Here is a 12,061-nt window from a genome sequence, read left to right as displayed (position 1 = left end):
ATATATATATATATATATATATATATATATATATATATATATATATATATATATAAAATGCTTTTCCTCAGAGGAGCAGGCAACATTGTGGGGTGAAATAGCCAAGGTCAGAGGGAACCCAGGGTCTCATGGTGGCAGGGATGAGGAGAAGAGAAGAGTCCAGAAGTTCCAGTGTCACAAAAGCAATAAAAACAAGATTTTACAAAATGAAAGGAAAAAAAAAAAAACAACTAACCACAAATAGAAGTCTTGGCACTTTGTAACAGAACGGGTACTATACTTTATCTTAATTTAAAAACATGTTTACAAGTTGCAACTTCTATGAAAGTCGAAAAGACAAAAAATAAATAAAAGAGCGAGAGAGCGAGCGAGAGCGAGCGAGAGAGAGAGAGCAAAAAGAAATTCCTAAAAGCCGATTTATTTTTGTACAAAATAATAAAAAAAAAACCCACCACCAGATGTAGAATCCACTTCTGTTCCTGGAGGTGAGAAGGGGATCAGGAAGGCCATGGGTGAGGGCAAGGTCTTCGGAGGGAATTTGTGCTTCACCACTGGGGCTTTGCTTGGCAGGCAGGACTGTGGGATTTTTGTGTTTCTGCCATGTCCCCCACTCCCATTCTGTCCCTTTTTTGGCTCTGATTTAGAGATGTCTCATCACCCACTAGCCATACAATGGCCACCCATGTCTGTGGGGACCCTCCTTACTGACTCCCCAGCTCAGGGATGGGCCCAAGAGAGGGCTGGCCTTCCAACCAGCCAGAGCAATGCAGTCCCCCCCAGGCTGTTCCCCTACCCTCGCCCATTTCGGGGCTTCCCGCCCTCCAACATGGCCGCCCTTCCTTGTGGCCACTGAGGAGCTGCCATTTTGGATATGCCATCCCCGTCGTGGTGGGTAACAGGGGGCCCCACCTCCAGGGCCTTACATCCCCCAGGCACCCCTCTTTTTACATAAAGGCACTGACTGTCATCTGGGGGCTGGCAGCAGCCTCCCCCACCTCTGGATCCCCAAAGGCCCGGTGTTGACCGAGCCACAGGCCACGGACGGGCCAGGGCAGGGGAGACCATGTTGCCAGAGGCCAGGGCACCCTCACCCCGACTCCCTCTTGCATATGCAATGCCTAGTATGGGACCCTGTATATAGATACCCTGCTGAGCTGAGTCCCTTCCTTGTGATAGCCCGAGGTAGGGGGTGCCCCTGCTCCCCCGTCCTGCTGCTGGCCCGTCTCCTGGTACCCCTTTGCTCTGTGACAAACCCCGTCTTGTCATCTCCTTTTATGTTTTATTTTTTTAAAGGGAAACTTTTTCAGAAGGCAACTTTCGTCATTGTTTCTGTAGGATAGTTTTCGTCTCCTCCTGGTCCCCCCCAGCTCGTCAGCCCCCCAAGTGTCTCAGGACCCCCCCCCCTGAGAGGGATAGCAGGGGAGCCCAGGGCCAGGTGGCCTCGTTCACACCCCAGCGTCACTGGGTGAGCTCTTTCAGAGAACCATCTGTGGAGTCTGAGCAGAAAGTTCGAGCGCCCAGGCCAGGGAATCCCCCCAACCCCCCAGCTTCCAGAGAGGTTCCCTGAGGGGATAACCCTCTCCCCTACCCACACACCTCCTCGCAATAAAACCAACTGAAAAATTACAACCGTCGTCCTGGCCAGTAGGGGCGACTGGACTTGGGGGAATTGAGGCCTCTGGGACTATGGCGGGGGTAAGGGCTGAACCCCGCCGAGCACACTTTAACACAAAGCTCCTTGGGAATTGCACTAAACCCCTGCCCCAGCTCTGCGCCCAGCTTTTACCAGCCCTGCCCACCCACTCCGCCTTAACCCCTCTTCTGCCCGCCAGCCTGTCCCAGGGGCCACAGCATTTGCATGGGCCCAGAGCCGGGACCCCTGCCCACCCAGCCCAGCACCCCCAACTCCGCGCAATCACATACTGTATATAGATGTGGATCAATTTTATTTTTATTCTTTAAATTAAGGTCGTGATAAAGTGTTGCCAAAGATACTGCTGAATTCTCGCGTTTCAGGAAACAAAAAAAATATTTGAGGGGGAACGTGCTTACTGGTTGGAAAGGACACAGCAAAAAGTTTTTTTTGTTTGGTTTGGGGTTTTTTGTGTTTTCTTTTTTGGGGTGTTTTTTTTTTAACTGCCTGGTACAAAAAAAAAAAAAAGAAAAAGCGAAATTGTTATTTCCATCATCTTGATGAAGTTGCGTGTGTGTATGTGTGTGTGTGTGTGTGTGTGTGTGTGTGTGGTCCAGGCTGGGGACTTCAGACAGGGGCTCTGGGCCAGGGGCAGTGGGCCTGGCAGGATGGGGGACTTGGAGCCCCTACCTGGAACAGTCTCCAGCCTTGGGGACTGGGAGAGAGAGATTAACACCCTTGCTGCTGCTCCCTGCCTAGCCCCCCACCCCAACCCCGACCCTGCCTTTTGAGATTAAGAGGAAAAAAAAAAGGCAAAAAAAATAAAAATTTAACCAGTGAATGTAAAGTGCTGGACCAGGCCCAGCCTGGCACGTTGTGGGTCTGTGCCCAGCTGGGCTCCAGTGGGCCATACCAAAGTCTGCCCCCTCGGGCGGCCCGCCCAGGAGACCCTATGTGGCCATCTCGTCTTGTCACCCTGTTTATACAGGGCTGTCCCTTTGCTTCCTTTCAAGGGGGTCTTGGGTGGAGGGGAGTGTCCCCCAGCCCCTCCTGGGTCTTCTGGGGAGTCTGCACTACTGAGACCCATCTGCCGTGACAGGAGTGGCCACGTCGCACATGGAGGGCCAGGGCCCCCCTAGGACCGAGGCCATCCAGGCAGCCAGGATTGTAGGAGGCGAGACAGAGTGAAAGGAAAAAAAAAATTTAAAAACCAATAAAAAAAGCAAAAATCCTATTTTTTGAGAAAGAAAGATATTTATATTTGCAGTTTTATTTTAAAAAGTTATTTAAGCTGAGGAAGCAGCCTTCCTGAAATGGGGGTGTTGGCTGGTGCAGGACGGGTCAAGGCCTGGGGGCTTGGACGCCCAGGAGTCATAACCTCAGAGTTAAGACTAGCTCGCACTAAATATATAGATTTACATGGGGGATGGGGAGCAGGGCCAGGAGATGAGGGGGCTGGGGAGACCCCCAATCCCCTGGCCGGGGCTGCCTGGAGGCCATGGCCAGGGGTCCTGATGCCCAGGTGCCCCCCAACTCCTCCCAGGCCCAGACACAAGGTGCCTTGGACTTTGGGGGGCCAGGCCTGGTGAATGGGGGATCAGGGGCGGTGCCCCTGGGGGCACAGAGCACAGACATTCCATAGACTGTATTTGAGTCTTTATAAAATGTGGGAGATTTAAAAAAGTCAATTGATAAAAATGCACTTTTGGGGGGTTGGGGGGAGAAGCTTTAAAAGTAATAAAAACAAAAGCAAAAAGACAAAAGATGATGAAAAACCGGACAAAAAAAATCATTTTTCTTGTACATAAAAAACCACTAAACGCAGCCTGTTACGACCGCTGCCGCCTCATTTGCCTGATTTTGATGTTCTTTGTGTTTTGTTGGGGGAGACTGGGAAGCGGGGATGGAGGGTGGGGAAGGAGGGTTTGGTGGGCCCCTTCCCTGTGGGTTGGGCCCCTCACCCACATCACTTCGGAGTCCCCAACTTGGGTTCCAGCGAGAGGACCCCAAGCTCAGCCTTACCCTTCCTGCCAGGCCTGGGAGGTGGAGTAGGGGAGGCAGGGCTATGGATGCAGACCCTGCCTCTGGGCTCCAGGGTGGGGTGGGTGGGGTTGGTGTCGCTGGCAGTGCCAGGGCCTGGGTTCTTACAGAGGAGGTGACACCCCCAGGCTCAGGCCAGTGGCTCCAGGAAGGGGCCCAAGGGACAGTGAGGGCGGGCAGGGAGAACCGGCCAGGCGGGCTCCTGGGTCACCTCCAACTGCAAGGTTTCTGGAGGCCCTGGGTGGAGTATTGGCTGCCAGGGGTGTCCCAAGTCTGCCAAGGCCCCTAAGATGCAGCCCCACATTGTGCCCCAGTGACATGCTCAAGGATCTGAGCTGGCTGCTCCCCTCATCTCCAGGAATTCGGGCTGGGGCCCACTCACTGGGGAGGGTGGGCTATAGCCCCCCTCTCTGGGTTGGGGAGTCACCAAACAGGGCCACTTCCAGGGACCTGGGGAGAGCTCTCCTACCTCCTGTCTTCCATCTGGAGTCAAGCCAGCAGGGCCCAGGGTGGGGGTGGGTGATAGAGGGGCACCAAGGATGGCCGATGGTCACAGCCTGGGAGAGGACAAGAGGGCTCTGTGAAGTGGGCTCTTCTTAGCAGCCACAGGGAATCTGTGGGACCTGGCTCAGCCCTTGGCAGGGAACACCACGAAGTGGAGGATTTTGGGTAGGAGTCTTCCCTCAGGGGCAGGGTCACTCACCTGTCTGCTCATGTGGTCACATGGCTGCGGACACTGGAACCCAGACCTCCAATTCAGGCTGGGTGGGGATTGGGAGCTAGCAGTTCCACAGCCAGACATCACGGAGACCTGAACCAGCCACAAGGAGACCAGAGCCTCCTCATCAGGACAGCGATGGAAGCAGGTTCAGCCGCCACTCAGCTCATGCAGCCTCTTCAACTCATGCTCCCACGTCTCCTCAAATGAGGGAGAAGCTTTAGTTTTTAATTGAGATATTCATACAGAATTCACCTTTGCAAAACCAATGGTGTTAGCATATTGGAAGAGTTGTGCAACTGTCATCACTATTTCCAGAACATTCCATCGTCCCAAAAAGAAGCCCCATCCCCATCAGCAGTCACTACCCATCTCCCTTCCCTAGCCTGACACCCACAAATCCACTTTGCATCTGTGGATTTGAGTGTTATGGACATTTCATACAAATGGCACACCGTGTGGCACACTGTGTCTGGCTTCTTTCACTGAGCTCGAGGTCCACCCACGTAGCAAGTGTTAGTGCTTCACAACTTTTCATGGCTAATATTCTGGTGCATGGATGAACCACGTTTTATACATTCTTCAGTTGATGGACATTGGGCCTGTTCCCACCTTTTGGCTATTGTAATGCTGCTGTGAATATTTGTACATGAATATTTCATGTGAATGTAGGTTTTCATTTCTCTTGGGGGGAGATACCTAGAGTGGAATTGCTGGGTCACATGGTAACTCCATGTTTAACTTTTTGAAACTGCCAGACTGTTTCCACAGCAGCTGCCCCGTCTTACATTCCCACTTGGTGTGCAGCATGAAGGTCCCAGCTCCTCTCCATCCTTGCCAGCACTTGTCACTCAGTCTTTTGGTTTCTAGCCCTCATAGTGGTTGTGATTTGCATTTCCCTGGTGAGGTGGTGGTGAGCATCTTTTTAGGAGCTGAATGCCTTGTGCGGCCCAGCAGATGGACACTGACCCCAGCAGTTCAAAGGTAAATCTTCCTTGACTAAATGCGGCACCTTTTGAATCCTGAATGTCACACAACAAAACGGAAAGAGAACTGTGGTTGTAGAGGATCGGTCCTTTGGCCCCCTCACCCCCAGCTGATGCCCTGATGTACAGAGAGGCTGACACCTTAATGGCTTCACCTTGACCTTTTTATTTGCATTTTTTAAAAACAATTAAATTAGAATACAAATATTAGAAAACAGCGGTCCTCAGCTGCCAGTGCAGACGGAGGGGAGCCGGACTGCGCAACCGAGTTTATACAGTAAAACTGAATTTGCCGTCAACCAGATTTATGTCCCTTTTGTCTTTAGACCTGAAATGATATTGCTTCCTGACTAAGGAGTTCTGTTTATACAAAGGAAAATTATTCTGGGGCTGGGAGGGTGGGGGTAAGGATGGGGAAGAAAAAAAGAAAACAAGTGCGGGCAGAGGTGGTCTGGAGAAGCAAGCGTGGCCTGTGGAGGGCTGGGCACCCAGCTTTGAGTCCCTGGAGGCATCTGGGGCGGCTATGGTAGCCTCCATGGTTGCTGGACCTCCAAAGGCCAAGTGGGCAGCTTAAGGGCAGTCCCCAGCCCAGTCCTGTTGGAAGACAAGAGTGAGGCTCCCAGGGGAGGGGGTGCCGGGCAGGCCTCGTACCCGTCGGAAAACCCAAGAGCAAGAAGAGGGGGAAGGAACCACCCCAAATCAAGAAGAGGGGGTGAAAGTCCCTGCTGCCCCTCGGAGGTGGCCACCCTCCCAGCGGTGGCGGCACCTGTGGACATCTGCGCTGTTCCGTAGGGAAGTTAACCTGAATTGGAGTTACCGAGGTAGCTGGCTAGAAAACTGAGACACCCCCCCCACGCCACACGGTGCAGCACCCTGGGACCCCACCTGCTGCAGGGGGCCCTGGCCACATGCTGGGTCTTCAAAATACCAAGTTATTGCACTTTCAAAAAATACAACACATCTGTGGCTAAACCCTCCCCAGCCCGCCCATGCCCCAACCACCGCGACCCTCCACCGCCCCCCTCCCTGACCCAACCCATTCCATGGCTTCTTGGCTAAAACGCTCGCAGATCAGCAGCGCGTTCCAGGGTCTCTGGGCAAGAGGACACGTTCGCAAAAGAGAAGAAAAGCAAAGGAACAGATGAATGTCCAAGTCATGACCAGGGAGCCTGTCAGTAAGTCCTCCCTGCCACCCCCACCAACCCCAGGTCCCTCTGCACCAGCTGGAATGGTCATTGGAAGAGGTGGGGCGTTGGGGAGAGCGCAGTGTCCTGGGTCCCACCCGTTCCTCTTCAGGGCTTCGATTCTGGCCGGGAAGCAGCTGTGTGGGTGGCTTGCCTTGTTTTTTAAGAGTCTGATTTCTTTTTGTTTCAATTTTCTCTTTTTGTACTTTTTTTTTTTTTTTTGGTCATTTTACTTTTTTTTAATCCTCCGATAGGAAAGTCCAGAGGTACAGGTGCCAGGAGCCAGGAAAAGGGGTGGAAAAACCATATGAATAAAAAGAAAAAGAAAAATCACTCCTCCCTCTGCACCCCAAGGCCCGCCTGCGCCCCTCCACGTGGTGAGCACCAGGAAAGTTGAGTGTCCGGCCAGTGGGTGGCGGCAAGCGGTCAGCAGGCCGACACCAGGCCCTTTTGGAAGGCGCAGCGGCGCTTGGGCCGGGGGCCATCATCATCCTCCTCCTCCTCCTCTTCCTCCTCCTCCTCCTCTTCCTCTGATGATGAAGAGCTGTCCAGCGTGAGGTCCACCACGTCAGCTCCTGGCTTCCCATTTTCAACATTGCCCACTGTGCTGACCCCACTGCTGGAGCCCCCGAGCACACTGCCACTGCCGTTGACATTGGGGGTGGATAGGAGCCCGTTGGTGTCCGAGGTGCCTGAGGACGACAGGGACAGATGCTCAGGAAAGTTGCTGACCCAGAGTGGGGAAATCAAGGTGGCAGGGGGACCCTGAGGCGTCATGTCTGCCTGACAGTGCACAGGCGCCCTGTGGGGCGCATCCTGTACAGGGCCCTGCACACAGGTGCTCAGTAACCACGTGCCACCTCTAACGCAGGGTCTTGAGCCCCAGCCTGCCCCACTCTGGGGGGATCGACTCCACCAGGATGGCAGGATAGTCAAACTCAGAAATTGCCAAGACCCTGGAATAGGGATTGGGGCAAACTATGGGGCAGTTGAGGGCCTGGGCTGGGGACTCACCAAGCACGAGGATAGGGCACTGGGGGCTGCAGCTGCGCTCCTTCTCGGCGCGGATTGGGCACCACGAGCCGTCCACCAGGTACTCAATCTCATCGGCGTCCTCACACTCACTCAAGATCTTGGAGAGGAGCCTGGGGGTAGGGAGAGCAGGGGGGCTGATTCCTAGGCCGGCACCCCTCCCTGCTCCCTTGGACTTCAATGGGATGCTCACTAAGCCACTTCCTTCTTTGCAACAGTGGCTTCAGAAAAGCACCAGCCAGGGCCTGGTGACCTGAGGTCCTGGTGGCGGTGAGGGGGGGGATGTATGTCTCTGTTGTGTGGGGCCTGCACATAACGGACCCCCCAAGAGGGTCTGCCAAGTTGCTTTGAGGGCCTACAGTTGTCCATTCATGGCAGTGACAGTCCTCCCTCCAACTGCTTGAGACCACAGGGCTTGGGGGGCCGCAGGACAGTCCTGTCTATCCAGCCCCAAGTGGCCCCTACCCTCCCGTCCCAATTCTGTGCTGCCCCCATTTTTACAGATGAGGAAACCGAGGCTTAAGGGAAGGTACATGCTGCTCAAAGCCCACCAGAAAGGCTGTGGGGTAGAATAGGGAGAAGTGGGACCTCCTGACTCCCATACAGATAACAGCATCTCCCAGACCATGCTCACAGCGAGCCAGGCCCAATGCAGCGTGTTCTGGCCCTGGACACCATTCCACTGAGGTCCTGCCAGCAAGGCCCATTTTAGAAATGGAGGAACTGAGCCCAGGGAAGCAGAGTGAGCTCCCTGAGGTCACAAGGCCAGGCAGTAGCAAGCCTGGGTTCCAGTCCTGCCCCCACCACTTCCAGACCATGGGGCCTTGGTCTTCCCACTGCAGGATGAGGTGGGCACAGCACCTACCATCTCCAGCAGCCGGGGGACCTGAGGAACTACTAATGCCCAGGCCAGGCCAAGCCTGGGGTAGGGAACACACATGCTGCAGTGGCAATGGATCCACCATGGCCCCCAGCATGTGTTCATTGTCAAAAATGGACCTGCCTCCAGGTCACTTTGACCACTTTGCTCACAGTCACACAGGGGGGAAGCTGTCTTGCTCCAAGACACCCTCTGGGGCTGATGGGTCCCCACCCTAAGGCCTCCCCTCCACTGCCATGCTCACAGACCCACCACCCCAGGGTCACCCTGTGTGAACACAGCTTTGCCTGCAATGCACTTCTCTACCTGGAAACTCCTACTCACCCTCCAAAGCCCCACTCTACAGCTCCTCTTCCTTCTCCAGGTGGAGCCTGAGCAATAGAATATATGGGTCTGGCTCAGTCCCCCCACCCCATCATGTTCAGGTGTGAGTTCCCTGAAGGTAGGGTCTGGGACTCAGTCCTTTTACAGATCCCTGGATCACCCAGCTCAGGGCCCGGGACAAGGTGGCAGAGCCTCAAGGAATAAATGTATGAATCAAAGACCCCTCCTCCAGCAAGTCTCCCTGGCTACATCCAGGCCCCATGGGTTTGCTGGGATCATGGTCTGTGTGGGGTAGAGCTACAGTCCCCATCCCTATCTGTCCCTGTAGCTGTCAGAGTTGCCACCACTTGAGACTGAGTGACCCACTCTAGGCCTATTGGGGTGGGGAGGGGTGAGGGGAGGCTGGCGCTGCCAGGTTGGAAACAGAGCTGCCATTCAGGCCCAGCCCTCATGCCTGGCCCAAGGGGCGTCCTCACTCCACCCCGAAGCTGGAAAGGGGGCTGTGGCTCAGCCCCTCCAGGGAAAGAGTTGGCTGAACCTGGGTTTGAGTCCTGGCCTGGCTACCTGAGGGATTCGGGGGAGCCAGGGCAGGCAGCTATCCCCTCTGAGCCTCAGTTTCCTCATCTGTTAAGTGGGGACGATCAAGGCACCTCCTGATACAGTTGGGAGGGCTTGGGAAGACCCTGAGCACGGTGACCAGAGACAATCACTTGAACATGGGAAGAAATTTCTGCCCAGCCCGTAGGTCGGAGGGGTCATTCCTCTCCCCACCTTGCACACACACCCTGAGTTGTGAGTCTTGGCCTTCAAGGGCTGGCGGGTCCAGAGTTGGCCGCCTGCACACCAGCTCCTGCCTGGGCCACTGCCTCTCCCTGCCCCCGCCCGGCTCTGGGGACAGGAGTGGGTGTGGCTGGCGCCTGGCAGGAGCTGCTCAGTCAGGTGCTAGGCTCAGTTTCTGGAAACCTAAGACCTGAGCAAAGTTTCCCTTTTGGGGAAAATGGCCTTCCCCCCTTGTCTCCGTGGTGTGGAGAGGGCCTGCTGATTAGGCCAGGGGACAGCCTGGCCGCACACCGGTGCCACCTAGAAAGGGGACAAGTGGGACATGAGAATTTGGGGGAGACCTGTGTACTTTTCACCTTCCCATGCAGAGAGCGTAACTAAGGTTGTGTTGAATGCAACTGAGGAAGCAACACCCTGAATCGTGCAATGGCTTCGAGGCTAGGGGTTCTCAGGTCCCGGTGTCATGTGGGGAAAAACAGACTCTAAGAACACAAGGTCACACGGGAACAGTGGACCTCCTGGGTCCAGAGCCCCTCTTCTGAACCCTAAGCTACACAGCTGCCGCCCACACAGCAAAGGCCCTGAGAAGTCCTTCAGGGACATTTGCCTCTTTGTAACCTGGGACTTTCAAAGCTGCCAAAAGGCACAGAGGCCTGGAAGTTGCAGGGCTCTGCTGCTCACTCCACAGAGCCCTAGAGAGGTGAGGTGCTGAGCCCAGTGCAGCCCAGAAGGTGGTGTGGTCCCCCTGCGCCCTGGTGACTCACCCGTCGATGATCAGCTGGTCGTAGGGGGCTGGCTTGTCACACACTGGGCACATCCAGGTGGGCTTCTTCTCATTCATCTGGAGGTAGAAGACGGCGTCGAAGCACTGCAGGTGGGCGCAAGTCTCTGCCCGGCAGGGCACAGACAGCCGCATCTTCACCAGCTGCAGGGGGAGAGGGCGTGAGCAGGGCTCTGGCCCAGTGCTGCCCACCCCAGATGGCTCCCACATAATGCGAAAGTGAGGGAGGGGACCGGCACACTGACTCACTGGGCAGATAAGGGAGACCCGCACGCCAGTGGTGGCAATCTCGCTGTCGGGGTCCAGGCGCAGCTTCTCTTTGACTGTGGAGAAGTGGGGAAAGAACAGAGGTGCTGCAGGGCCAGACTGAGACAGGTTTTCTCCACCACGCATCTGTGAAAAAGCCCTGGGCAGTGGCCACAAGTATTTCTGACAACAACCTGGGCGTATCCACTAGGCGGGCCAACCCCCCAACAAGCCCACCCTGCGGGGGCTTTTTACAACCCCCAGGACTTTGGGGGAAGATCCAGGCAACACAGCTGCCAACAGAGCTATTCAGTGTGCCTCTGTTAATTCTGATGAAAACCACCCCAAAGCTTCGCCGGGAGTGAGGCAAGGTCCTGCTCTGAGAGTCCCCACGAGGAAGTACAACACTCCCACCACAGACCCTGCAAGGGAAGGAGCACACCCACAAGTATGGCTCCCCTCACACAATCAAGTGTTGCTTCTCTAATAAAGATAAGGCGGCCAGGCGCCTACCACATAGCCACCCGCAACGTGGAAACTTGCTCACAACACACAAGGCTCCTTTCTCAACTGAACAGAACACAAGGCTGAAAAGAGTCTGGAAGGAAATGCACCCAGCGCAGCCTGGGATGGGCCTGCAGGGGGTGGCGCTTAGTCTCCCTTTTCCCACAGGTCCTGTTTTCCAAGGCAGGGAGACCGGCAGACAAAGCTCAGAGACGCAGGCAGTTAAACTCCATCCCCAGATGGCTCAGGACAAACTGACCCTGGGCCCTGTAGAGTGGAGGCTCCCCTGCTTGGAGTCGGAACTGTGTCCCCCTCTCCCCACCATGAATCCTGCATCCCTTCCTCCAGGGAGCCTCCTCTCTTCTCCCACTGGGCTGGCGTTGGGGGGGGGGGAGCATGCAGGCTTGTCCCCACCCTAGCCATTCACTCCTCAGTATGAATTTCCACCCCATAGTTCCCTTCTTTGGCTAACAAGTGCTAACGGCAGACTCAGAAGCCATGGCCCATCAAAAAGAATGGATGTGGTGTGCACTGGGTTTTGAAGCAAGGCCTGGCTTCTCCCCTGACAGAGAGAAGGCGTGTGCAGCAGGAAGGGTTCAAGTGAGACAAAGAACAGGACTTCCAGGTTGTTACCAGAAGTCCCAGTGGTGATGCTGCCCAGCCTGGGGCTGGCTGTGGAAAGGAAGCCAGGGGCTTCCTTCAAAGAGGAAACCTGGCCATCTGCCTCAGCAAGGCCCCTGGCTATCACATATGTCCCTATAGCTCACTGCTGCAGGACCCCTGGCTCATTACTGAGGGGTCAAGCCAGGCCTTGGCGTGCCCTCCCCCACCCTGTGGGCTGCTGGTGCCTGGATGAGCCCTGCCAAGCCCCCACACCAAGCCCTGCCCCTGGCCAACAGGCACTCTGGTCAAGTTGGCCATTGTCTCTACAGGGAGACAGGCAGGTGGCGGGG

At 55.4% G+C, this 12,061-nt stretch overlaps 1 protein-coding gene across 1 annotated transcript in view; it reads right to left on the bottom strand.

Annotated features, from left to right (window-relative positions):
- Nucleotides 1-6,758: 6,758 nt before the first annotated feature.
- PIAS4 (protein inhibitor of activated STAT 4) overlaps nucleotides 6,759-12,061 on the bottom strand; it is a 21,329-nt gene continuing 16,026 nt past the window's right edge. The window contains exons 8-11 of the mRNA XM_019653567.1: nucleotides 10,608-10,681; nucleotides 10,342-10,502; nucleotides 7,576-7,706; nucleotides 6,759-7,253 (exon numbers count right to left, since the gene is read on the bottom strand). Coding sequence (XP_019509112.1) covers nucleotides 6,988-7,253; nucleotides 7,576-7,706; nucleotides 10,342-10,502; nucleotides 10,608-10,681 — 632 coding nt within the window. The 3' untranslated portion in view covers nucleotides 6,759-6,987. The remainder of the gene's footprint in view (nucleotides 7,254-7,575; nucleotides 7,707-10,341; nucleotides 10,503-10,607; nucleotides 10,682-12,061) is intronic.

The sequence above is a fragment of the Hipposideros armiger genome, unplaced genomic scaffold (genome assembly GCF_001890085.2).
Source record: "Hipposideros armiger isolate ML-2016 unplaced genomic scaffold, ASM189008v1 scaffold_202, whole genome shotgun sequence".
Classification (NCBI taxonomy): domain Eukaryota; kingdom Metazoa; phylum Chordata; class Mammalia; order Chiroptera; family Hipposideridae; genus Hipposideros; species Hipposideros armiger.
This window is presented reverse-complemented; position numbering and strand designations above follow the sequence as displayed.